Consider the following 24,350-nt stretch of genomic DNA (forward strand, 5'->3'; position numbering starts at 1 on the left):
AAAAAAATACATCCTGTTTGAAACACAATAACCTTTTAAAAACAGTAACAATAAAATCCAATCATGGACATGTACAGACACATAGATAAACAGATAGAAATATAGATACATCCATGTATCCACACATGATATATGATGGATAGAAATTCTATATATAATATATATATAAATCCATGTATATGAATGAATGACAATTCTAAGTTCTTTGTACTTCTGTAGTCTTTGCTTCTTAGTGGTGAATAAGAGGTTATGAAACTACTGCATCATTCATGAATGTCACTGGGCTTTTGTTTCTATCGTGTTACTAAGATACAGAATCTTTGTTTCTGGTACTTAATAATAATGCTACATTGATTTAAAATATGTATATTATGTTATGAATGTTTTGACAGAATTTTTATTCACCCTTATAGAATTTTTTGTTTTTTTTTATTAAATGAGGTCTTTAATTTCTTGGTGCTATATTTAGGCCATTTAGTATTCCATGAAATTTCAAAGTCATGATTCTTAAACAACCTATGTATCCACACAGCTCCTAAGCTGGGGAACTGACACCTGTGAGTATAGGATGTCTATCCATACCTTTGTTAAGGCTGTAGCTGTGGTTCCCTGAGTACGATGACACAAACCTTGAGAGTGCAAATAAGGACACTAAGATATTTGTTAACTCATAATGTAGAGTGAACTTTTCTTTCTTCTAATTATTATAGTCTAGATATGTAAATATATTGCATTTGAGCCTATCAGCAAGAAAGTAAACAGTGACCGGGATGGAGAAGCAAGATTGTATTAGAAATCTCCAAATGACTCCGTATTCCTTAGAAGACATGAATAAAGGATTTTAGCTAACCTAAAGGAGATGCTTCCTCTCTCAGCAAACTTCCTGCCTCCCTTACTGATGGAGCTAAGTAGGTATTCTTTTCAGGTTAGAATTTTATGCCGCACCAGCAAAACAAGCAACGGTAGTAACTTGCTTCCTTCCCTCACCTTTGACTCCCTTGCTAGTTACATAGAACACCAACTGAAATTGACTAAAGGGGGCAGAGTTTGTGCATAGAGCCTGAGAATAGTACTGGCTGACTTTCTTCATCTTGTTTATTCCAGACCAGCCTTAACAGCATGATGAGTGTTTACAGTGAGACGGGAGACTACGGCAACGTGAAGGTAACTGGGGAAATTCTCCTCCACATCAGTTACTGCTACAAAACTGGCGGCCTCTACATTTTTGTCAAGAATTGCAGAAACCTGGCCATAGGCGATGAAAAGAGACAGAGGACAGATGCGTAAGTACATGGGATGCTCCACGGCTGTCTCTAGTACTCTCTTCTCTGTCTTCACTTTTCCATGTCACGCATGTGTCCTCTTCAGAAGAAGTTAAGGATTACCTTCAGTTAAGAACCTTCTCAGAGTCAGGAGGTGGCAGTGCATGCCTTTAATTCCAAACAACAAGGCCACCCTGGTCTACAGAGCAATTCCAGGACAGCCATAACTGTTATACAGCAAAACTCTGTCTTGGCAACCAACCAAGAAAACAAGTAGGATTTGCATCGGGAGGCAGAAGCAGGTGAACCTCTGTGAGTTTAAGATCAGCCTGGGCTACAAAGTGAGTTCCAGGACAGCTAGGGTTGTTACACAGAGAAACTCTGTCTCAAAAAACAAAAAGGAAAAGAAAAGAAAAACAAAGAAAGCTACTTTTCATTTCCTTCATATACTGTAGTTCTAAATAGTCTCTGGAGTATGAGTGTAAATATGCTATCCTTGGTTATCTGATTTGAAAGAGGCCTTTAAATGATTCAGGGCTAACAGAGGCCACTTGTGGAGGAAGGAAACTGACATATTGGCACACAGCATGATGTCTAAGAGTGGTGTGCTGATTGTTTAAAATATTTTTCATGCAGTATATTGTGATCATATTCTTTTCCCTCTAAACCCCCTCAGATTCCCCCTACCAACTTTATGTTCTTTCTCTCTCTTAGAACAAATCAAAAACATGTATGTGCACACATGTGTGCATATGCGCATGCACAACACACACACACACAAAAACCAAAAACACGAAGTCCAATTTGTGTTTGTCAACTACTCCTGAGCATGAGGCCTGCCTTGGAGTACACTTGATTATACCCAGTCTTACGCCACTGAAGAAATCCATTTTCTCTCTCCCAGCACCTCTCAATCATAAATAGCTTCTCAGAGGGGGGTGTGAATTGTTGCTCATTTTATACGCTCTAAATTTTAGATGGCTAAATGACAAACATAATTATTTTTGGTTGCATAGAAAGGAATCATCTAAAACCCCAGCGGATATGTTTCAGAACTCTAGTATAATATGTTTCAATCTTGTTCTTGCCTCTGTCTTTTCTAATGTCTCTGTCTTAAGACACCTCTAAAACGGCTAGCCAACACAAGCCAAGGGGTGGCATTGAAATTCTGTCAAGTTGCCACTTTCCATTGCTTCCATTACATTGCTTTCTTTCATTCATTCATTCCAATTGACCCTATGCCCTGACATCAGAAGATAGGGCTAGTAAGAGAGAGACACATATCTCAGAAAAGGTTGTAGGATCATTGATGTTAGCAGATTCCATTTGTGCAATAGTACAATATGGCAGCTCCTCATATATGTTTCATGAGTTAGGTATTGTTGCTATTCCACTTACTACATTTGAGGAAACAGATGTAAAAAAGTTAAAAACCCAATGCTATCAAAAGCAGTGATGCATGAGTAGTTCTCAATCAATATAAAACAATGTTTCTTTCTTATAGCAAGCCCAGAATTATATTTATGACATCCTGTCAGACAGACTGAAGTCTCTTCATTCTACATCTTTTATCCACTTACCCACTCCCTTTACTCACTGAAGTCCTGGAATATTTTTAGTAAAGTATATGTTTGTAAATAATGATTTTTTTTACCCTTTGCTATTTACAGTTATGTCAAGTCATACCTTCTTCCAGACAAGTCCCGAAACAATAAGCGCAAGACCAAAATCAGAACAGGCACCAATCCAGAATTTAACGAAACATTGAAGGTAAATAAATACCAATATAGGGACTCATGTCATATTAACTAGAACCTCTTTGATTTATAATAATCTACAGGTCAGAAGGTTGTGGCAGTGTTATTGTTAAAAGTTCCAGGCTAGTCTGAGATAGCACAGTGACATTCAAACAAGCTTGGCCTACAAAATAAGACTAGCCCCTGTTTCAAAAATACAAAGATACCAAAAAGGAATGAAAAAATAACTAAATGGAGCATTTGTGAATTCCAAAGTTTATATGTGTTTTGGAAAGCTTGAATTTGAATGTTATTAACTTTCTGGAAGTTTATGGAAAAGAAAGAAATCCAGTAAACTATCTTTGCTCTGGTCATTCTCCACTGTTGCTGGAGTTGTGCCTTAAGTCAAGATTAGCCAGGAAAATTACAAATTAAATCTAGGCTAGGATATCTTGTCACAAAATAAATTGCTCCTTTGAGAAATCAGCTTTCTTGGACATTGTCTGAAATGAACTTTGTCACTAATTCAGCAAATCACTTTGTACATATTTATTGCTTTGTGCTGTTTCTTATTAGGACCTCTGAGTTTGGATAAATATAGGTGTGTGGTTAATGAGCACTAGCAATGCAAGGTCAGGTTTGAGAAGTCTCAGAAAATGTCTAGATAAAACATGAGCCAGACCTTGGGTTCTAAGTTCTAAAGAAATTTCTATTTCTAGTGGGTAGTCATAAACAACCCCTTCTTTCACTCTGGATTCACATGGCCTGGTAAGAAAGACAGAGGAAAGATAAAATAAATTAATAATATTAATAATCATAGGAAAATGTTTCAACTTGTACCCAGAGTAATGGATTCAGAGTTTATCACATTGATTGGTAGTAATGGAAGAAAATCACAAGTAGTCCACATGTGTTAGTAGAGGTATGTGTGGAAGCAGGGGTCAATATTAAGATAGGCCAAATGAAAAATTAACAAATGTAGGCTGACTGTGAATCCAGTGGTCATAATAGGGTAGAAAGATGAGCTCAAGCAGAACACATAAACACAGTGACAGATAAATTCAGGGCTTAGAGAACTAAAGTTAATCATCATGGTAGTAGCTGGGACAGGGATCCATGCAAATCCAAGCTCAGAAATCAGTCAGTCTAAGCGTGACCCAGATGGATATACAGAACAACAGAAGATTAGAGAATATGTGGTCATGTGGCCATGCTGAATATTCTGCTGGAAAATATTATGCTGCAAACCCCATAGTATTTATTTTCTGCTAAACCTGTGTGTAGTTTTTAAGTTCTACTGGAATTTATGAAGTTTAGGCTACAATTTCACATGTCAATACTTTTCTGTATTAGAAGATTTTTATTATGAATTAGTAAGTTGGAGTATGGTTATATTAAACCTAGAGCTACAAAGTAGACATGACAAAAATAAACAGGGAAATGACAAAAAAAGTAAAATTGGAAAGAGCATTCCTCTTCACTTAATACTTTCAATACTGTCCCTGAAGTTTGTTGACCCATATAATAATTTATATTTATATATATATATATATACATATATATGTGTGTGTATGTGTGTGTATGTATACATGTATATGTGTATGTGTGTATGTATGTATGTATGTATGCATATTTCTTAACTAGGTAAAACCTAAAATGTGTTTTAATGCATATCTTCAATTGTAGCACAAGTATCAGGGTTTTTTTTCATATTGCTGATGCCTATGGTCTGAAAATTGGTGAAGTAAATTTTAGTCTTCTCTACAATTAGATCAAATCCTCCCTGCAGAGTGTGATTCTTTACATCTCATTTGTAGTATACCATCAGCCACACCCAGCTGGAAACAAGAACTCTGCAGCTCTCAGTCTGGCACTATGATCGCTTTGGACGCAACAGTTTTCTTGGAGAGGTGGAGATAGCTTTTGATTCATGGAACTTTGAAAACCCATGTGATGAGTGGTTTGTGCTTCAGCCCAAGGTAGGAAATACTTTCAGATTAATCCACCAGCTACACAATTAGACAAGCCTGAGCAAATGCAATAGCTTAGGCCTGAAAACGCTGAAGACTTCTATTTTCAAGTAATAACCAAGAAATGTTATTATAATTTTAATAGATATTATAAATCCATTATTTTAGAAGCTCTTCATAGATACATGTTGTATAATATAAGAAACCATGTAATCATTCATGAAAAACTTTTATTACTGAAATCCATTTGTCATTTGAAGATCTTCACGGATTACTAAAGACCATACTACATGATCCTATTATAACAAGAAAACCTTTGTTTTTATGCCATCAAAAACACATCCACAGAGTATGACCAGTTCCAAAACATTATCTCTCTTTCTCATTCTCTACAATCCACAGCATAGGCAGGAATGGTCTCCTTGGCTCACACGATAAAGCAACTACTAGCCAAAATGTTTTTACTTTAGGGGTTTATAAAATGGCTATGTAATCTAGCATGTTCAATCCTAGAACAACAAAGCTTTGAATTCATTATAGCCAACTAAATTTCTTGACATTTACTGTCAGTTTCTAAGTAAGAAAGAGAATGAAAAGGTTACATTTATGCTGCCAGAGATTATTCTTTATATGTAGTAGCAAAAGATAGTGAACTGAAATTAGCATTGGTTCCCTCATGGCTTCAAAATGCCTATGTGATCTTGAGCAAATTACTTTCTAAACCTTGATATTCTAATTTGTAACATAATTATTAGTATGGTATCTGTTGCTACAACTCTGAGACCTGAAATATCTGAAGTTCCTGTCCCTCTTAGAGAACTGGTATTATGTTTGAATAAGCATTTTCTATAAGCCTGTCAGCATTCTGTTAGGCACATTGTAAACTGTCAATAAAAGCTTGGTAGTATTTGCACTGATTAGTTCCTTGATCCAGATTGGCAAATCTTAACTTGACCTTGGAGTCTCAGCTTTCTATTCTTTGGTTTCAATTTCAGGATACACACATTGTTGACCTCTCTTCCTAGCTCCATGAATGATAAACCTGTGCATTATTAGATTTAAGTGGGTGATCTTTCCATACTCTGCATTATACTGTTCAGAAAAGAAAATGTTTTTTTATCTTCCAATAGTCAAAACAATGTCTTTGGCCTGCCTGGTTCCTTTAACTCTAATTATATTTAGCCTTCTGATCATAAGATAATAACTTGCCAGTGAGGTAAGATGTAGTGGTTGGAATAAAAATATTGAAAACTCAGTCTGGTCATAATTGTAGGGTAGCCACAAAAAAAATCAGACCCAAAAGATACAACTAATTTGAAAGTTGATGTGGGAGGCCTCTATGTGTGCTGTGATTATCATTAATAAAGAAACTGTTTTGGACCTATAGTCGGGCGGAACTTAGGCAGGCAGGGAAAACTGAACTGAATGCTGGGAGAAGGAAGAGCTGAGTCAGGGGACAGCATGGAGCCACCGCCAGAGATAGACATGCTGAAAATTTGCTGGTAGGCCACGACCTCGTGGTAATACACAGATTAATAGAAATGGCTTAAATTAACATGTAAGAGTTAGCCAATAAGAAGCTAGAGCTAATTGGCCAAGCAGTGATTTAATTAATACAGTTCCTGTATGATTATTTGGGGGCTAAGCAGTCGGGCACAACAAGCAGCTCTCTCCTCCTACAGAAAGTAAGCAATATTAGAGAGAAAGACCAAGTGATGTTACCCATAGCATTATCAGTGGCAACATCACTGGTACTTAATAGCCACAACCCCATGAGGTAAGTAATATTCTCCCCATCTTATAGATAAAGAAGTTGAGACTTAGAAATTAAATTTGACTTGCTCGTGGAGTTTGTAAACTACTGCCCTTGAAGTTAGTGTGAATAACTCATAAAAATTTTAGGATATATATATGCCCTGCATGAAATAAAGTTTTAAAATTCTTAAGTGCCCTTGTTAATAGCTAGCAATACAGCTTCTTGTTCAGCTTAGGCATCAAGATTTCTTACTGTTCACAACTGTGTTTTACAGTAATGGATATGTGAGAAGCTTAGGTCTAAAAGACAATTCTATGGAACATTTCTAGTGAATAGTACCAGCAGTTTCCTTTCTCTTTCTCTTAAAGATCTCTTATCCTTAAATTGCAACTCTACACATTTTCTACTTCTTTCATTACTCATTGTCTTGTATTTGTACTCTCACAAATAAAATAGTCAACTATTTTTATTGTTGTGTTCATTGCTCAATATTGTCACACTTTCACTGTTGCTGCTGCCATCCCTTTTAAACAAGTCATGTAAGTGCTCATACACAAATGAAGGACTGTGTTTGAACCAATCACAGCATTCTCCATTTTGCCACTGATAGAACCAAGTACCTTATGCAAATTAAGGTTTATATTTGAACCAATCACAGCACAATAAGTCTACTATGCAAATGAAGGACTGTGTTTGAACCAATCACAGCATTCTCCATTTTGTCACTGATAGAACCAAGTACCTTATGCAAATTAAGGTTTATATTTGAACCAATCACAGCACAATAAGTCTACTATGCAAATGAAGAACTGTGTTTGGACCAATCTCAAGAGTGGTACGTTTTATACCAGTTACTATAAACCTCTTATATAAATGAAGTTTTATTTTTGAACCAACCACAGCCATTGTTTTTATATAGGTCATAATAGCCCTACTATGCAAATTAAGGTTTGTGTTTGGACCAATCACAGCATTGTCCCTTTTGTCACTGACAGAAGTATTTTGTGCAAATTAAAGTTTGTACTTGTACCAATCACAGCACTTACTTTTATATATGCCACAATAATCCTGATATGCAAATGAAGCACTGTGTGTCAACTTATCACAAACGTGGTTAGTTTTGTACCAGTTCCAACAAGCCTATCATACAAATAAAGTCTTGTTTTTGAACCAATCACAGCCATTACTTTTATACTTGTCACAATGGCCCTACTATACAAATTTGGACCAATCACAAGAGTAAAATGTTTCATACCAGTTACAACAAAATTGTCATGCAAATGAAGGCTTATTTTTGAACCATCACTTTTATACAAGTCACCTAAGTCCTCCTATGCAAAGAAGGACTGCATTTGGACCAATCACAACATTCTCCATTTTGTAACTGACTGAAAGTTAAAAGTTTATGGAAATTAAGGTTTGTGGTTGGACCATTCACAGTACATTTATACCAATCAAAAAAAGCATCCTGTGCAAATAAGTGGTTGTGGTTTGGACCAAGCACAAGAGTATGAGATTATTTTTTGCCATATACAATAAGTATCTTATGCAAATGAAGATTTATATTTTCACCAATTACAGCACTGTTTCTTTTGTAGTAGTCTTTTTTAGACCAATTATAGCACAATTTTGATGCAAATGAAGATTTTTATTAAACCCAATCACAACACTGTCACTTTTTTATTAGATTGTTTTGCACCAATCATTGCAAATGAGGCTGTGTTTGAACCAATCATATCAATGACTACTTTACCAATAATAACAACCTTCCTATGTAAATAAAGGACTGTGTTTGCACCAATCATAGCATTATTTAGTTTTACAGCTGACATAATCATCTCATGCAAATGAAGATTTAAACTAAGTACAGCATCGTTAGTTTTGAATAGATTATTGAATTGCCTGTTTTGTACCATTTACATAAACTTCTTATGCAAATGAAGATTTGTACTTGTATCAATCACAATAACTTCCCTTTTGTGCCTATCACAAAATTCCCTTATGCAAATGTTTTAGTACCAATTCCTGTTCCTTTTTTTAGCTAATCATAGCACATCCTTTTTGCAAATAAAGGTTTGTATTTGTACAAATCATGGCATTTTCTTTTTATTATCACCCACACCACAAGTCCCTGTTATAAGCATACAAGAGATGTACTCTTCCTCTAACAACCTATAAAGACTTACTCTAAGCTCACCTAGAATTTACCAAGTCTTGTGATATTAAAGATTCCAAAACAGACTGAATGTACAGCCCAAAATCTGAGCACTGTAAGACTAAAGCAACTGGCTCATACTGTATGGACACAGCAGCTACCTTGTTACCCACTTCCTTTTATGCTGCCTGCACAAGACCCTGTGCATACATCTAGTCCTGGCAGAGAGGGTGAGCTTTAAGTACTTGTCTCCATCAGAGGCAACAGAGTTTCTTATCAAATGTAATATGACTGGCACTACCACATTTCTACAAAGTTAGGAGACTTGAAAACTTTTCCTCTCCCTCTGCTCTGCATAGATTTTATTCAGATTGCACGTTAGAAGGAACTGAGAGATGGCTGTCAACAATATTATAACAGTTGATGGTTCAGTCCATATTCTACCAGGAGATAAGCTGTATGTGAAAGATTCAAACTTCTTTTAAGCATATGTCTACTTACAAAAAGACTGAAGAAATCATGAAAGAAGGTAAGGTTCTTTACCAAATGATGATCCACAATGTCCATCTTCACAATATCCACGTGACTCCTCTATCAAAGAATAAGTAAGTGTAGAAGGAGCGACAGTGGGCTGCGCTCCCGCTGCCCAGCTAGCTTTACCTGAAATAATTACACAGAAACTGAATTCATTTAAACACTGCCTGGCCCATTGTCTTCAACCCGTTATTAGCTAACTCTCACATCTTGATTAACCCATATCTAATAGTCAGTATGTCACCACGAGGTCTTGGCTTACCGGCATGAGTCTAGCCAGCATCCATCTCGGGAAGGGGAATCATGGCGGCTGCCTCATTGCCTACTTCCCAGCATTCTGTTCTGTCTCCTCCACCCACCTATGTTCTGACCTATAGGGCCAAGCAGTTTCTTTATTAATTAACCAATGAAAGCAACAAAAAGAAGTAAGACCAACCTACATCATTTCCCCTTTTCCTGTTTAAACAAAAAAGAAAGGCTTTCACTTTAACATAGTAATATTACATATAACAAAACAGTTATAAAGCAAGAATTATAGTTACAATATCTATATCTATTTTATCTTTTATCATAATTAAGGAAAACTATAACTATAACTATCTATTTATTCTTCAACTCCATCAAAGACTCCAGAAGGATATAATATTACCTAATTAAACAAGAAATAAGCAACTTCCAAAACTCTAGAAATGATAGAGACATCTCGCTGTCTGGACAGTCACTCAAAGTTTTTTGTACCGTTGGGGCATCCATCTTCAGCCTTCAGGGCCATAGTATCCAGCAGACATTTCCATGAAGTAGGAAATTTCAAAGGCAGTTCAGTCACTATCTGCTATGTCCTGCAGAATGTCTCGCAGACTCTTTCATGAATCAGGAACCCTAAAAATCCATCTCACCTTTAGGCAAGCTCAGCAGTCCTCTCTTTGCGGGTTCTCTGTGTCCAGTTTATGCAACAGTCCAGGCAAGAGCAGTTTCTTGCCCAAATGGCTATCATACTCCATAAGGAGCCTCTTTGATGACCATCTTTCTCTTGAAGTAGCTGGTGCTGCCAGGAGCAGATGTGTCTCATTGTCATGAAAAGCCCTAAGTTATTAAAACATTTAAAATGCCATATTCTGTAGTCTTTTGAAAGATATGAAGAATGCCTAACTAGCTGAAATATATCTCTTTATATCCAGAAAATCCAATTAGTGTGACTACAAGCTTGACTATTATTGATGATTATCTATTAACAACCTATATTTCCTAATTATACATTACATTTTTAAATGAACTACACAATCACAATACCTTAATCAATATCAGAAATACATATACATATAACAAAATTGACCTTAAAATCCATACCAATGTAAATTATTCATATCTATATCATATCCCCCTTTAAATGTAAAAGAACATTTATAAACAATATTTGGGAATGTGGACATAGTTATTTCTCTCCAAACTTCTTCCTGCTATATAGGGGCACTTTTAATTAGGTCTTTCACGGTAAAACCTGTGTGCTAGGTTCATCTCAGTTGACAATTTAATGAAGTAATTTTTTGAGGGTGTTCACTGCAACCTTTCAGGAGGTGGTCTATCATACCATATTGGGATAGAAGCAATCCACAGGGCCTCATCCTCTGTGAAAACAAAAGAAGAACCTCCTTTCCAAAGTATCATATCCTTAGATGCAAATTCTGAAGTCATAATACTCTTATATCCATTCTGGTTTAGCTTGGCAGCCCATATAATGAAATGTCTCTCTGTACTTAGCTCCTTCACAGTCAAAAATTTTAAAGAAAACACAATGTACATAATCCAAACTCTCTGTGAATTTTCCATTTTTACATGGCTTATTTTTATTTATTTCTTTTAATCTATAACTATCTGTACTCTGTCTCTTTAAAGACTTTACCCCCTGTTTTAAAGGCATTAACTTTATTCTCTATATTCTTTTTCTCCTCTCTCCCAAGCCTACATACAGTCATCCAACACTATGACCCATTTAGAAGTCTTTTATGTCTGAATCTGTCCTATTGTGAATCTGTAATTTTTTAATCCAGAAACATTTTTTACTATCTAGGAGCATTTTTGTTTTGCAGTTTTAAATCACTAAGCACTTAATAATCTAAGCTGTGATATTCCTAGGTCAAAAACAGATACTGCCTGCTTGCCCCACCCAGCCCAACATGGTGGAGCCGCTCGTGCCTCTGAGCCTTGCACATTGCACTGCTAGCATTGACAGAGGCGCTTGTGCCCCTGAGCTGCAGCATGCAATGGCCCCCTTTTAGGCACACAGTGAGTCTAGTTGCCATCAAACAAATCATAGCACTTTACTCCAAATGTTCCATTCAAAATCTCTGTCTCCCACAGGAGCCATACAGAGATTGCGATGGCGACACAGCCCAGAAACTGGTATTTCAAAACCGCCACTTTTTAGTAGACGTGATCCCGCTGCCTACTCAGGCAGGAAGAGCTGAGCCACGGGCATGGTCTCAGCTACTTTATTCCTGACTCCAAGTGGGCACACAAACGTCCAGGCCCAGAAATGCTGCATAGCCGGAGTTTGCACCTGCGGCAGGGCCCAGGAAGCCTCGTTTTAAAATGGCACAGGTTTTTTCCTTCTGAGGCTGCTGAGTCAGGAAAATTTCTCTGCAGCACACCCTAGCAAACAGCAAAAAGCTGTGTTAAAATCTATATTTGTGTCTAGAATTCCTTTTTAAGCCCTCTTAGGTTTTACATGGAGTTAGTTACCACGTTGGAGCGCCACTCTGTAACATGAGGGTCCAGCTTGTTGGAGTATCTGTCCCGCTCAGTACCCCACAACCAGCAAGCCCCAAAGAAAATCACACACAGGACTCCATAAAATTATAAACTGATTGGCCCATTAGCTCAGTCTTCTTATTAACTAATTCTTACATCTTACGATAACCCATAATTCTTGTCTGTATTAGCCATGTGGCTCAGTACCTTTTCCAGCAGGGCAGGTTACATCTTGCTTCTCTGTGGTCTGGGCAGGAATGGCGGACGGAGCTTTCTGCTTCCCAGAATACTCCCATTCTCTTTGCTCCACCTCTACTTCCTGTCTAGTTTTCCTGCCTATACTTCCTGCCTGGCCAATCAGCATTTATTTAAAATATGATTGACAGAATACAGACAATTCTCCTGCACCAAGTAAGTCTACAATAATAATAATAATAATAATAATAATAATAATAATAATAATAATAATAAGTGCCTGCCATGGAGCATGTGTGAAGGATAAAGAAAACTCGTAGAAGTCTTTCTTTATTGCCATGTGACTCCTGGGGATTGCACCAGGCTTGCTGACAAGTTCTTATCTGCTAAGCTATCTTGCTGGTCCCATGTTTCCCAAATTTTAAAGACATAGAAAGCCTTATAACACATAGGCTGCTGAGATGGATCAACAGGTAAAAGCAATTGCTCTGTGGGCCTGGTGACCTGAGTTAGATCCCCAGAATCTATGAAAGCGTGGAAATGAAAGATACCCGATTCGGGTGTTCTCCCCTCAGGGACCTTGATGCCCAAGAACCAAGATCAGTCCGCACTGGATGCAAAAACAAGAGGTATTTTTATTTGTTCACACGGGCACCCATGGACGCTGTAGCTTTCGGATAGCTGAGCGCACCGGGCTGGATTCGGGACTGGTTATATAGCAAGAAGCGAGCTTACAGAAGTGAAAGCATTCTCAATGGTTATTTCAGATAAAACGGTGGGGTCAGGTCAGGGACGGGTTGTCTATTCATCTTGAATACATGGAAATAAGTTAAGGCAGTTCACTCTGGGCTTCCTGCTCCCCTTTTTGTCTTCCTATCGGCCGAAGGATGACCTCCAGGTATCTGACTACAGATATCCTATTTTCTCATCATCAGGGACCCATCTGGTCTTAGGGTGACAGATACCCTGTTTTCTCAGTAGGGGTCCATCTAACCTCAGGGCAATTATGCTGGCCTGGGAACAGCTTGACCTGGTTGCAAAGGAGATTCCTCGAAGCAGGTGGGGGTAGCTGCGAGGGCTAGCTGTGAGGGCAGATGGGCGGGGGTCTTCCCAGAAAGAGAGAACCTACTTGTCTTAGTTAGCGTTTCTATTCCTATGAACAGTCACCTTGACCATAGCAACTCTTATACAGAAAAAAATATTTAATTGGGTGGCTTATAGTTTAGAGGTTTAGTCTATTATCATTATGGAAGGAAACTTGGTGGCATGCAGGCAGACATAGTGCTGGGTAAGGAGCTGAGAGTCCTATATCTTTCACCCACAGGCAACAGAAGGTGAACTGAGACACTGGGGATGGCTTGAGTAGATATGAGATCTCAAAGCCTACTTCCATAGTGACACACTTCCTTCATCAAGGCCAATAACGCCACACCTCCTAATGCTGCCACTCTCTATGAACTTATATGGGGGCCAATTACATTCAAATTACCTTCAAAGTTTTCCTCTACCTACACACATATGCCATGACATGTGTGTCCTCAGACAGGCACACCATAGAACTCATCAACCTTTATGTACTTAGGAACAGTAGTTGATGAATGCAAAAAGGTTAGAAAGGTAAAATGTCAAATTTGTGTGGTTTAATGTGATGATTTTTTTCACCTCCATTAAAGACAGATGATCTTCATTGATTAAAGGTCAGAAATGACAAGACTGGATTATTGTCATTTGTCTGTTTTGTCGTTTATTGAGACAGGGTGTTTCTATATAGCTCTAGCTGCCTTTGAACTCACTACATAGACCAGGTTGGCCTCAAACTCACAGAGATCTGCTTGCCTTTGTCTCCCAAGTGCTGGGATTAAAAGTATATACCACCATACCCAGCAAGACAGTAATTCTGCTTATAAATCTTTGTGTTATGTGTTATACTGTCGGTTCTCACAAAATTTCTTGCTTTTTCTGCCAATAAAATAAAGGCAATAACAAACTGAAAAATCAAATTCAGTACAATTAGTTGAAACAGTCTCCTTCCTGTGTCAGTCATTCCAGTTCAGGTGACACTCTACCGACTGCTTAGGATTTATTGTGAACACCTCTAGAGACTTGATGTTTTTGAAGGGTCTGAAGACAAGAATAAAAATATAGAAATAAAAATATAGACACTAAAGATTAGAAGGTAGAAGTTTAGGATGTAGGAAGAAGGACACATAAAGCTGTAAACCTAAGTAAACTATCAACAACTTTCTCAGCAGATCACAGATCAATCTTCACAGGGATTACTTTCTCGGATGCCTGGGAAACGTTAGCTATTTACAACTGACTGTTTTATTACAAGGCCAGAGCATCTCCCTGTAAACTGAGGGTAGTGTCTTGACTGTCCTTAACAAACAGTAGGTGTGAACTGAGTTTAACCCTTAGGAGACAGAGATATGTGACCTCTGACTCAGACACTGTCTCTGTTATGGGAAACTGGCACTACCAGAGGAGAGGCATGACCTCAGTTTGTACTTGGGGATACCAGGAGACAGTGGATAAATAAAAGAAGGTTTAGTTAATGAGCTCTGATAATGAAGGTTGTAAAGTATGGCAGTCAATATCTGAAAATTTACCTAAAAATAATATGAAAGACTTTTCTTCTAAGTTCTCAGTCCAAGAATCCTAATTTATTAACCTTCTAGTGTTACAAGCAGCCCCCTTTCTGACGAATTGCTAAAGATATATGTTTTCTTGCAATTAGTGACTTTCGTTGTAGTCTCTCCTAAAACATATTTCATGATGGCTGCCTAATTACTCATGGACACTAGCACTCACTCCCCTCTTTAGGGTCTCCGCTGACCAACCCAAGGGTCAGGGGCAAGGTTGTAAAATTCTTTTGTTCAGGGATAATGCCTGGTGCCCCTGCTATAAAAAGTAGGTTCAAAAACCAGCCGTTTGCCACAGCCTAACAAACACCATTTCTGGCTGTGGTCTCAGCTAGCTGATAAGCTTCTGTGCCCCGCGGTGTTTTATTTTTATTTTTTTATTTTTAAGTTTGCTTCTGGTTTTCCTAGGATCTGGTTTCTGGAATAAAGTTTGCTTCTGGTTTACTAGACTTGGTGGTGTTCTCATCTTTGTGCGACCCCTCTGGACCCAACAGTTTTTATCTCTTATCCAGCTAAGGTGGAGTGTGAGTTATAGGGACTGGTTTCTCTAGTAATAAAAGATCAGAATTAATATTTCCGCAATCCTAACTCCCCTTTACAGGGGAAATGGCAGAACAACATGCTGTTGTACTGCTTATTGATTGTGTTACTGAAAATCCTTCAGTACTGAGAGCTTTATTTGTGTTAGGTACTACAACAGGAGCCAGTGGGGAGGCTGGTGCAGACAAAAAGAGGGATTCAAGATGTCAAACTTGAGTACTGTGAAGTAGTTTCACAGTACAACTTCCATTTTACTGCATGACATGGGATACTTGATTACCTATAACTCATTATCCTTTTGAAAGTCATGTTAGGTAGTTAGACAAGAAGTGTTTGTCGGTATGAATTGTCATTCAAACCTTCCCAGGAGGCGCCATTAGAAAAACAAAAGCCTCTGGAAACCAACAGCAAGCTTAAGTGGTTTTCTAAGGAAATGTTCTCTTATTTTGCCTTCACACAGACAGTAAATGAACATTTCTGTAGAATTATTACCTAGCTAAAAGCTGTTCTTTACTTGTCAGTGTTGACACTTTTGTCTGTAATTTATTTCCCTACCTTACACCTGCAAATGTATTAGGATATCTGGTTTTTTTTTTCTGCATGGAAAGTGGATTTGTCTTTTCAGACAGTACAATACAGTGAGTGTCATTTGATTATTTCACACAAACACACACCCATCTGCTCTGAGAGTCTCAATAATTTTCTACTGCTTTGGGGTGTAGTTTTAATCAATGCTACCTCTTTTCCTGACACTAAAGTACTCACTTGTTATGCCTCAGATTTGGTTGTAGCCTAGCATAACATACATTTATTTTCAAATAAATATAGCTCCCCACTGTTTCTATACCCACATTCCCTGACCTCCCAGTTTTTGCAGGTGAAGGGCACTCGTACTAACGGAATAAGCTGATTAGAATTTTAGCCATCCTGGAAAGTATTGCAATGAACATAAGAATGCAAAGGTCTTTTTGACATAAAGATTGATGAATAATACGGTAGTGCCAGTTTTTGTCTTCATTTTTGAAAGGCATTCATACTACTTTGTATTACAACTTTATTAATTTGCATTTCTCTGCTAACAATGTGCAATTATTCCCTTTTCTGTACATCTTTAACAGTTCATATCATCTTTGTAGTAGGAGCTATTCCAGCAGGTCTGAGGATAAATGGCATGTGAGCTTGATTTGTTTTGACCTAAAATTGATAGTTTTAAGCACTATTCATAAACCCTTGGACATTTACATGCATTCTTTTGAGAATTTTACCAAAATTTAACAAGGTTTTTGGCTTTAATTTTAACTTATTTGGGTTCCCTATGTATCTTGGTTACTTACTTCCCATCAGGTGTAGATATTTTCTCACACCACCTAGACTGTCTCTTTGTTGAGTGTTTCCCTCGTTATACAGAAGTATTGAAATTGTTGTTGTTATGAAATTTGCTGTGGGTCCTGGCAGCTTGCGGCGGGTCCACAAGCCAAGGTGGCTGGTCCCCAGCCATGTGTCGGTGGGCTGATCCCACAGACAGTGAGTCCCAGAAAAGTGCAAGTTCCTGACGGCAAGCGGTGTAGGCAGGTGGCAGGTAGGAGGCACATGGACAGACACATTGTACAGAATAGAATTGGATATTCTATTAGTTGAATTATGGAGGGGAAGGCAAAACGGGAGAAGGGGGTGGGGGGGGGAGAGAGAGAGAGAGAGAGAGAGAGAAAAGGAGAGAAAGGACAGAGAAAGAAGAGGGGAGTGGGAAAGGGAACAGGAGGCTGCAGGGAGTGGGCGTGGCTTGTCTCTTAAAGTGACGAACAATCATAACAGTTGTGGTTCCAGGTTATAAGATGTGATCCCACTTGTGTTTTGCTTTTGTTTCTTATGCTTTTGCGATCATATCCCTGCCCCCACCAAAATAAATGGTTGACAAAATCAGTGCTATATATCTTTTTCCCAATACTTTCCAAATTATTTTCTAGTGTGCTTACCTTTTTTGGGTCTTACAGTTAAATCTCTAACCCATTTTATTTTGACTTTATATATACTATATGATGTTTATATAGGTGACATATTTAGTTTTATTCTTCTATCTATAGACATCCACTCTTTCCTACACTATTTATTAAAGATATGGTCCTTTGTCCATGTGTGTTAGTCACTGTTTTGTTGTTATGAAGAGACATTTTGACCAAAGCAACTCTTATAAGAGAAAGCATTTAATTTGGAGCTTGCTTACAGTTTCAGAGATTTAGTCCATTATCATCATGACAGAGACCATGGTGGCACACAGGCAGACATCGTGTATGAGAAGTAGTTGAGAACTACATACTGATCTGCAGAGGGGTGGGGAAAAAGAGAAAGAGGGAGTGGGAGAAAGTAGAGAGAGACTGAGCCTGGTATGTGCTTTTGAAACCATAAAGCCCACCTCTCAATGACACTTTCTCCAATGAAATCACACCTGCTCCAACAAGGTCATATCTCCTAATCCTATTCAAATAATTTCATTCCTTTATGACTAAGTGTAGTGACATTTCAATTGTATTTTAATAAATAAAGACTGCCTGAAGATCTGAGAGTAAAACAGTCCCACTGGTCAGTCTTCTGGACCAGGTTATAGTAACACACACCTTTAATCCCAATATCCACAATGACACACACTTTTAATCTCAGTAGCCATAATGAGATGAACCTTTAATCCCAGTAGCCTCACTAGTTGTCATAGAAATCAGGTGGTACATGCATTTAATACCAGGAGTGCCTGTTTTAATCCCAGCTTTAGAGAGGAATATAAAATGGGGCAAGACAGTCTCCTTCTGAGATTTCTGGAGGCAGGATCGCCATCTTCATACCAAGGTCAAGGTAAGAGCCAGTGACCGACTGTTTTACTTTTCAGATCTCCCCAATTTTTCTCTTGGCATTTTTATTAATTTTGCTTCAACTAATTATTCAAATATATGAACCTATGGAAGGCATTCTTTTCCAAACCACTACAATATTTTTATTGAAAATCAGTTGACTATAAGGTCCTGTATTTATTTCTGGATTCTTCATTAGGTTCCAGGTGCATACTTGTCTATTTTTTTTAATCTCAGTACCATATTGTTTTTATTACTTTTACAAGGGAGCACATATGTGTTTCAGTGTAAAGCAAATAAATATGCATTTGTATATAAATATTGATTGGAAACAATATTGTTTGGATATATGTTTGATAATTAAAATTTGGTTAAATTTTTATTTTATTGTTGTGACTATTATAAAGGGTGATGCTTCTGTGCTTTCTTTCTCAGCCCATTTATCATTTGTATATAGAAGGGTTACTGACTTTTTTTAGTTAATCTTGTATCCTTCCAGATTGCTGAAGGTGTTTATCAGCTGTAAGGGTTCCCTGGAAGAATTTTTGGGGTCACTTATATATACTATCATATCATATGCAAATAGTGAAAGTTTGACTTTTTCCTTTTCCATTTGTTATCACCATGATCTCCTCTTGTTGTCTTACTGTTCTAGCTAGAACTTCAAATGCTATATTGCATAGATATGGAGAAAATGGACAGCTTTGTCTTGTTCCTGAGTTTTTATTGGAATCGCTTTGAGTTTTTCTCCATTTGATTTGATGTTGTCTGTTAGCTTGCTGTATATTGCTTCTATTGTGTTTAGTTATGTTCCTTGTATATCTGATCTCTCCAGAACCTTTATCATGAAGGGGTATTGGATGTTGTCAAAGGCTTTTTTGGCATCTAATGAGAAGCTCATATGTTTTTTTTTCTTTCAGTTTGCTTATCTGGTGAATTACATTAACAGATTTTCATATGTTAAACCATCCCTGCATCTCTGGAATGAAGAAGCCTACTTGATCATGGTGAAGGAATTTTGGATATGTTCTTTTGTTTTGTTTTGTTTTGCTTTCTCGAGACAGGGTTTCTCTGTAGCTTTGAAGCCTATCCTGGAACTAGCTCTTGTAGACCAGGCTGGCCTCAAACTCACAGAGATCCACCTGTCTCTGCCTCCTGAATGCTGGGATTAAAGGAGTGTGCCACCACCACCTGACCCAAATATATTTTTGTATTTGGTTTTCCAGTATTTTAGTGAGTACTTTTGCATCATTGTTCATGAGAGAGATTGGTCTGTAATTCTCTTTATTTGTTTAATGTCTGTATGGTTTGGGTATCAGGTAACTAACTATGGCTTCATAAAAAGAATTTGGTAACGTTCCTTCTGTTTCTATTGTGTGGAACAATTTGAGGAGTATTGGTATTAGCTTTTCTTTGAAATTCTGATAGAGTTTGTGCTGAAATCATCTGGCCTTGAGGGTTTGTTTGTTTGTTTGTTTTGGTTGGGAAACTTTGAATGACTGCTTCTATTTCCTTATAAATTATTTAAATTATTTATTTGGTCCTGATTTAATTTTAGTATGTGGTACCTATCAAGAAAAGTGGCCATTCTTTTAGATTTTCCAATTTTGTGGAGTACAGGGTTTTTGAAGTATGGCCTAATAGATTTTCTGGATTTCGTCAGTGTCTGTTGTTATGTGCCCTTTTTTTTTGTTTCTGATTTTGTTAATTTGGATATTCTTTCTCTACCTTTTGGTTAGTTTGGATAAGGGTTTGTCTATCTTGTTGATTTTATCAAAGAGCCAACTCTTTGTTTCATTGATTATGTGTATTGTTCTCCATGTTTCTGTTTTATTTATTTCAGTCCAAAGTTTGATTATTTTCTGTCATCTTGTCCTCCTGGGTGTGCTTGCTTCTTTTTGTTCTAGAGCTTCTTGGTGTTCTATTAAGTCACTAGTTTGAGATTTCTCCAAATTCGTTGTGTAGGCCCTTAGTGCTATAAACTTTCCTCTTAGCACTGCTTTCATAATGTTCCATAAGTTTGAATATGTTGTGGATTCATTTTTATTGAATTCTAAGAAGTGTTTAATTCTTTTATTTCTTCTTTGACCTAGTCACTGGTGATTCAGTTAAGAGTTGTTCAATTTCCATGAGCTTGTAGGCTTTCTTTAGTTTGTGTTGTTGTTGTTGAACTCTAACCCACAGGGACACGGTAAGGTACAGGAGATTATTCCAATTTTTTTCTATCTGGTGAGATATGCTTTGTGAACAAGTATGTGATCAGTATTAGAGACGGTTCTATGAAGTTCTGAGAAGAAGGTATATCCTTTTGTGTTTGGGTGGAATATTCTATAGATATCTGTTAAGTTCATTTGAGTAATAGCATCTGCTATTTCTCTTATTATTCTATTAAGTTTCAGTCTGGCAGACCTGTCCACTGGGAAGTGGAGTATTGAAGTCTCCTTATATTAATATGTGGGATTAGATGTGTGAGGCTTGATGTTTTTATGTTTTATTAATATTTCTTTCACAAATGTGGGTTTCCTTGTCTTTGGGGCATAGATGTTCAGGATACTTCATCTTGATGTATTTTTCTCCTTTGATGAATGTGAAATAGCCTTCTCTATCTCTTCTGACTGATTTTAGTTTGGAGTCTATATTAGGATAGCTACACTGGCTTGCTTCTTAGGTTCATTTGATTCGAAGATCTTTTCCCAACCCTTTATTCTGAGGAGGTTAATATCTGTCTTTGAAGTTGAGTTGTGTTTCTTTTTTTGTTTTGTTTCTTTGAAATAGCTTTGATTTATTTTTAATTTATTTATTTATTAACAATTTCCACCCCCCTTCCATTTCCCTCTCACTCTCCCCCCTCCCCCTCCCCCTCCCTTTACAGTCCTAAGAGAAGTCAGGGTGCTCTGCTCTGTGGGAAGTCCAAGGCCCTCCCCACTCCATCCACGTCTAGGAAGGTATGTATTCAAACAGACTAGGCTCCCAAAAAGCCAGTACAAGCAGTAGAATCAAAACCCAGTGCCATTATCATTGGCTTCTCAGGCAGCCCTCATTGACAGCCACATTCAGAGAGTCCAGTTTGATCACATGCTTGTTCAGTCCCAGTCCAGCTGGCCTTGGTGAGCTCCCATTAGATCAGTCACACCGTCTCAGTGAGTAGATGCACCCCTCGTGATCCTGACTTCCTTGCTCATAAGGATGGATCCTATTTTTATTCCATTCTATTAGTCTGTGTTTTTGTATAGGTGAATTGAATCCATTGATATTAAGAGATATTGATGACCATTGATTGTTAATTCCTGTTCATTTTTGGTTTGGTGGTGGTGGTGCTAGTGGTTGTGTGCGTGTGTGTTTCCCTTCTTTGAATTTTATTAGTGTGAGATCACCTATTGTCTGTGTTTTCATGAATGTAGCTAACTTCCTTGGGTTAGAGTTTTCAATCTGGTACTTTCTGTAAGGCTGGAATTGTGGATAGGTATTGTTTAAATCTGGTTTTGTCACAAAATATCTTGTTTTCTCTGTCTATGGTGATTGAAAGTTTTTCTGGGTATAGTAGTCTGGGCTGGCATACTTGTTCCCTTAGTGTCTGCAAAATGTCTGTCGAGGACCTTCTGGCTTTTAGAGTCTCCAGTAAGAAATCAGGTATAATTTTGATAGATCTGTCTTTATATGTTACTTGGCATTTTTCCTTTGCAACTCTTAATATATGTTCTTTATTCTTTATGTTTAGTGTTTTGATTATTATGTGGTGAGGTATCTTTTTTTGGTCTAGTCTATTTGGTGTTCTGTTAGCTTCTTGTACCTTCATAGGCATGTTCTTCATTAGGTTGCAAAATTTTTCTTCTATGATTTTGTTGAATATGTTTTCTGTGCCTTTGAGCTGGGGTTCTTCTTCTTCTGTCTCTATTATTCTTAGGTTTGATCTTTTCATGGTGTCCCAGATTTTCTGGATTTTTATGTTAAGAATTTATTGGATTTAACATTTTCTTGAACTGATGAATCTATTTTCTCTATTGAATCTTCAATGCCTGAGATTCTGTCTTCCATCTTTTATATTCTTTTTGTGATGCTTGCCTCTATAGTTCCTGTTTGCTTCCTAAGATTTTCTGTTTCCAGAATTCACTCAGTTTGTGGTTTCTTTATTACTTCTACTTTAATTTTCAAGTCTTGAACCATTTCCTTCACATGTTTGTTTCTTTGTTTTTTGGCTTTTGTTAAGGGATGTAATGATTTCTTCCAAATTTTTATTTGCATTTCCTTGATTTCTTTAAGGTAATTTTTCATTTCTTCTTTAAGGACCTCTATTATTTTCATTAAGTTATTTTTAAGGTTGTCTTCTTGTGTTTAAGCTGCATTGGAATATTCTGGACTTGCTGCCGTAGGATCACTGGGTTTTGGTGGTGCCATCTTGCTCTTTCAATTGTTGCATATATTCTAACACTGGCATTTACTCATTTGTTCTTCCAAAGGATGTGAGTCATGCTTGTGCCTATGTAATCTGTTCTTCCAACTGGTGTGTTTTATACTCTTGCCTATGTAGTCTGCTGGGGTTGCAGGGGAGGGCTGGTCACTGGGAGGATATTCAGCTTCATGGGGTTGAGCAGCAGAGTGGTTTTTGGAGGAACAGAATCCAATGGTTGGTGGTGGGGGTGGTACAGCAGGGAGACAGGTCTCTCACCTGCTTGCAGGCTGGTGAGGACTGTACCAGAACAGTGGAATTCATTCAGAGTTGGGGGGAGGGCCCAGTTGCTGGTACTATGATGAGGAGGGGGAGGGGATAAAGATATGCCCTGTGGTTTAGGGTTTGGATGTTGGGGCAGTTCAGCTAGAAAGTCAGTCACTCACCTGTTCTACTAACTAGTGTATGTCGTGCCTATGTCTGTGTAGTCTGCTGGGGTTGTGGAGGAGGGTGGCCACAAGGAAGATGTTCAGGTGCATGGTGTTGGATGGTGTAGTGGGTATTGGAGGGCCAGAGTCCAGTAGGTGACAGGGGTGGTGCTACAGCCGAGAAGCAGGTCTCTTGTCTGTTTGCCAGTTCTTGGTGTCATTATCTTCAAGAATTTCTAATGCAATGATCTAAAGTAAAATAGGAAAATAGGAACGCTTTTAAATGAAAAATTTTCTAACTATTCATAATTGCTCTAATCTACAGTTTTAAGGACACATAAACCAACAACTTGGCATTCAAACATTTGTTTCTCTAGAGTATTTAAGCCTAATTTCTATAATGACAGCTGTCTTTGTACACAAATCAATTTATGTAATATTGAGTTATATAATTACCACTCAAATGTGCCTGCCATTAAGAACCTTAGAGACTCATACAGCTGACTCTCTGTGGACATGAATTGAGCAGAAGAAAAATAGCATCTTTGTAGAGGTAATCCTATTCATTGCTGAGGATAATACATTAATTCAATGAGTTAGAAATTGGGTAGTTTAAAACAGCTTCTAAACACTATTTGTTATGGTTTTGCAGCAAGTCCCCAGCAGCTTGCTGTGGGGTCCCGGTGGCAGCAGGTCCACAAACCAAGGTGGCTTGTCTCCAGCCATGTGGTGGAGGGCTGGTCCTCGGCAAGCAGAGAGTAGTGTGAGCAGGCAGCGGGGTGGGGGGTGGGAGGCACATAAACAGGCACATCATACAGAATAGAATTGAATATTTATTAGTTGAATTATGGAGGGGAAGGTAAAAGGGGAGAAGGAGAGAGAGGGGGGGGGAGAAAGAGAGAGAGAGAGAGAGAAGAAAAGGGGACACACAGAGAGAGCCAAGATGACAAGGGAGAGGCTGCAGGGAGTAGGCATGGCTTGTTTCTTAAAGAGACAGCATTACACTATTGAAAGTAAGGTCTATGTCTAATGCATCCCCATAACACTTACAAAAAGGCCCTGTATGAAACTGAAATAATTCTAACATTTTTCTGAAGAGAAATTAGTTGGATAATGACAATGATGGTATGGCAGCAACATGTTACTTCAAAACTTCC

The 24,350-nt window shown here is 37.8% G+C and overlaps 1 protein-coding gene across 3 annotated transcripts in view; it reads left to right on the top strand.

The window, feature by feature from the left end:
• Sytl5 (synaptotagmin like 5) overlaps positions 1-24,350 on the top strand; it is a 211,237-nt gene that overhangs the window by 166,743 nt on the left and 20,144 nt on the right. For all 3 annotated transcript variants that reach the window (XM_048461562.3, XM_085684985.2, XM_087903223.1), the window contains 3 exons: positions 1,105-1,283; positions 2,933-3,032; positions 4,816-4,977. In XM_048461562.3, the coding sequence (XP_048317519.3) occupies positions 1,105-1,283; positions 2,933-3,032; positions 4,816-4,977 (441 nt within the window). The remainder of the gene's footprint in view (positions 1-1,104; positions 1,284-2,932; positions 3,033-4,815; positions 4,978-24,350) is intronic.

The sequence above is a fragment of the Myodes glareolus genome, chromosome X, assembly GCF_982192425.1.
Source record: "Myodes glareolus chromosome X, mMyoGla1.1, whole genome shotgun sequence".
In the NCBI taxonomy this organism is placed as follows: domain Eukaryota; kingdom Metazoa; phylum Chordata; class Mammalia; order Rodentia; family Cricetidae; genus Myodes; species Myodes glareolus.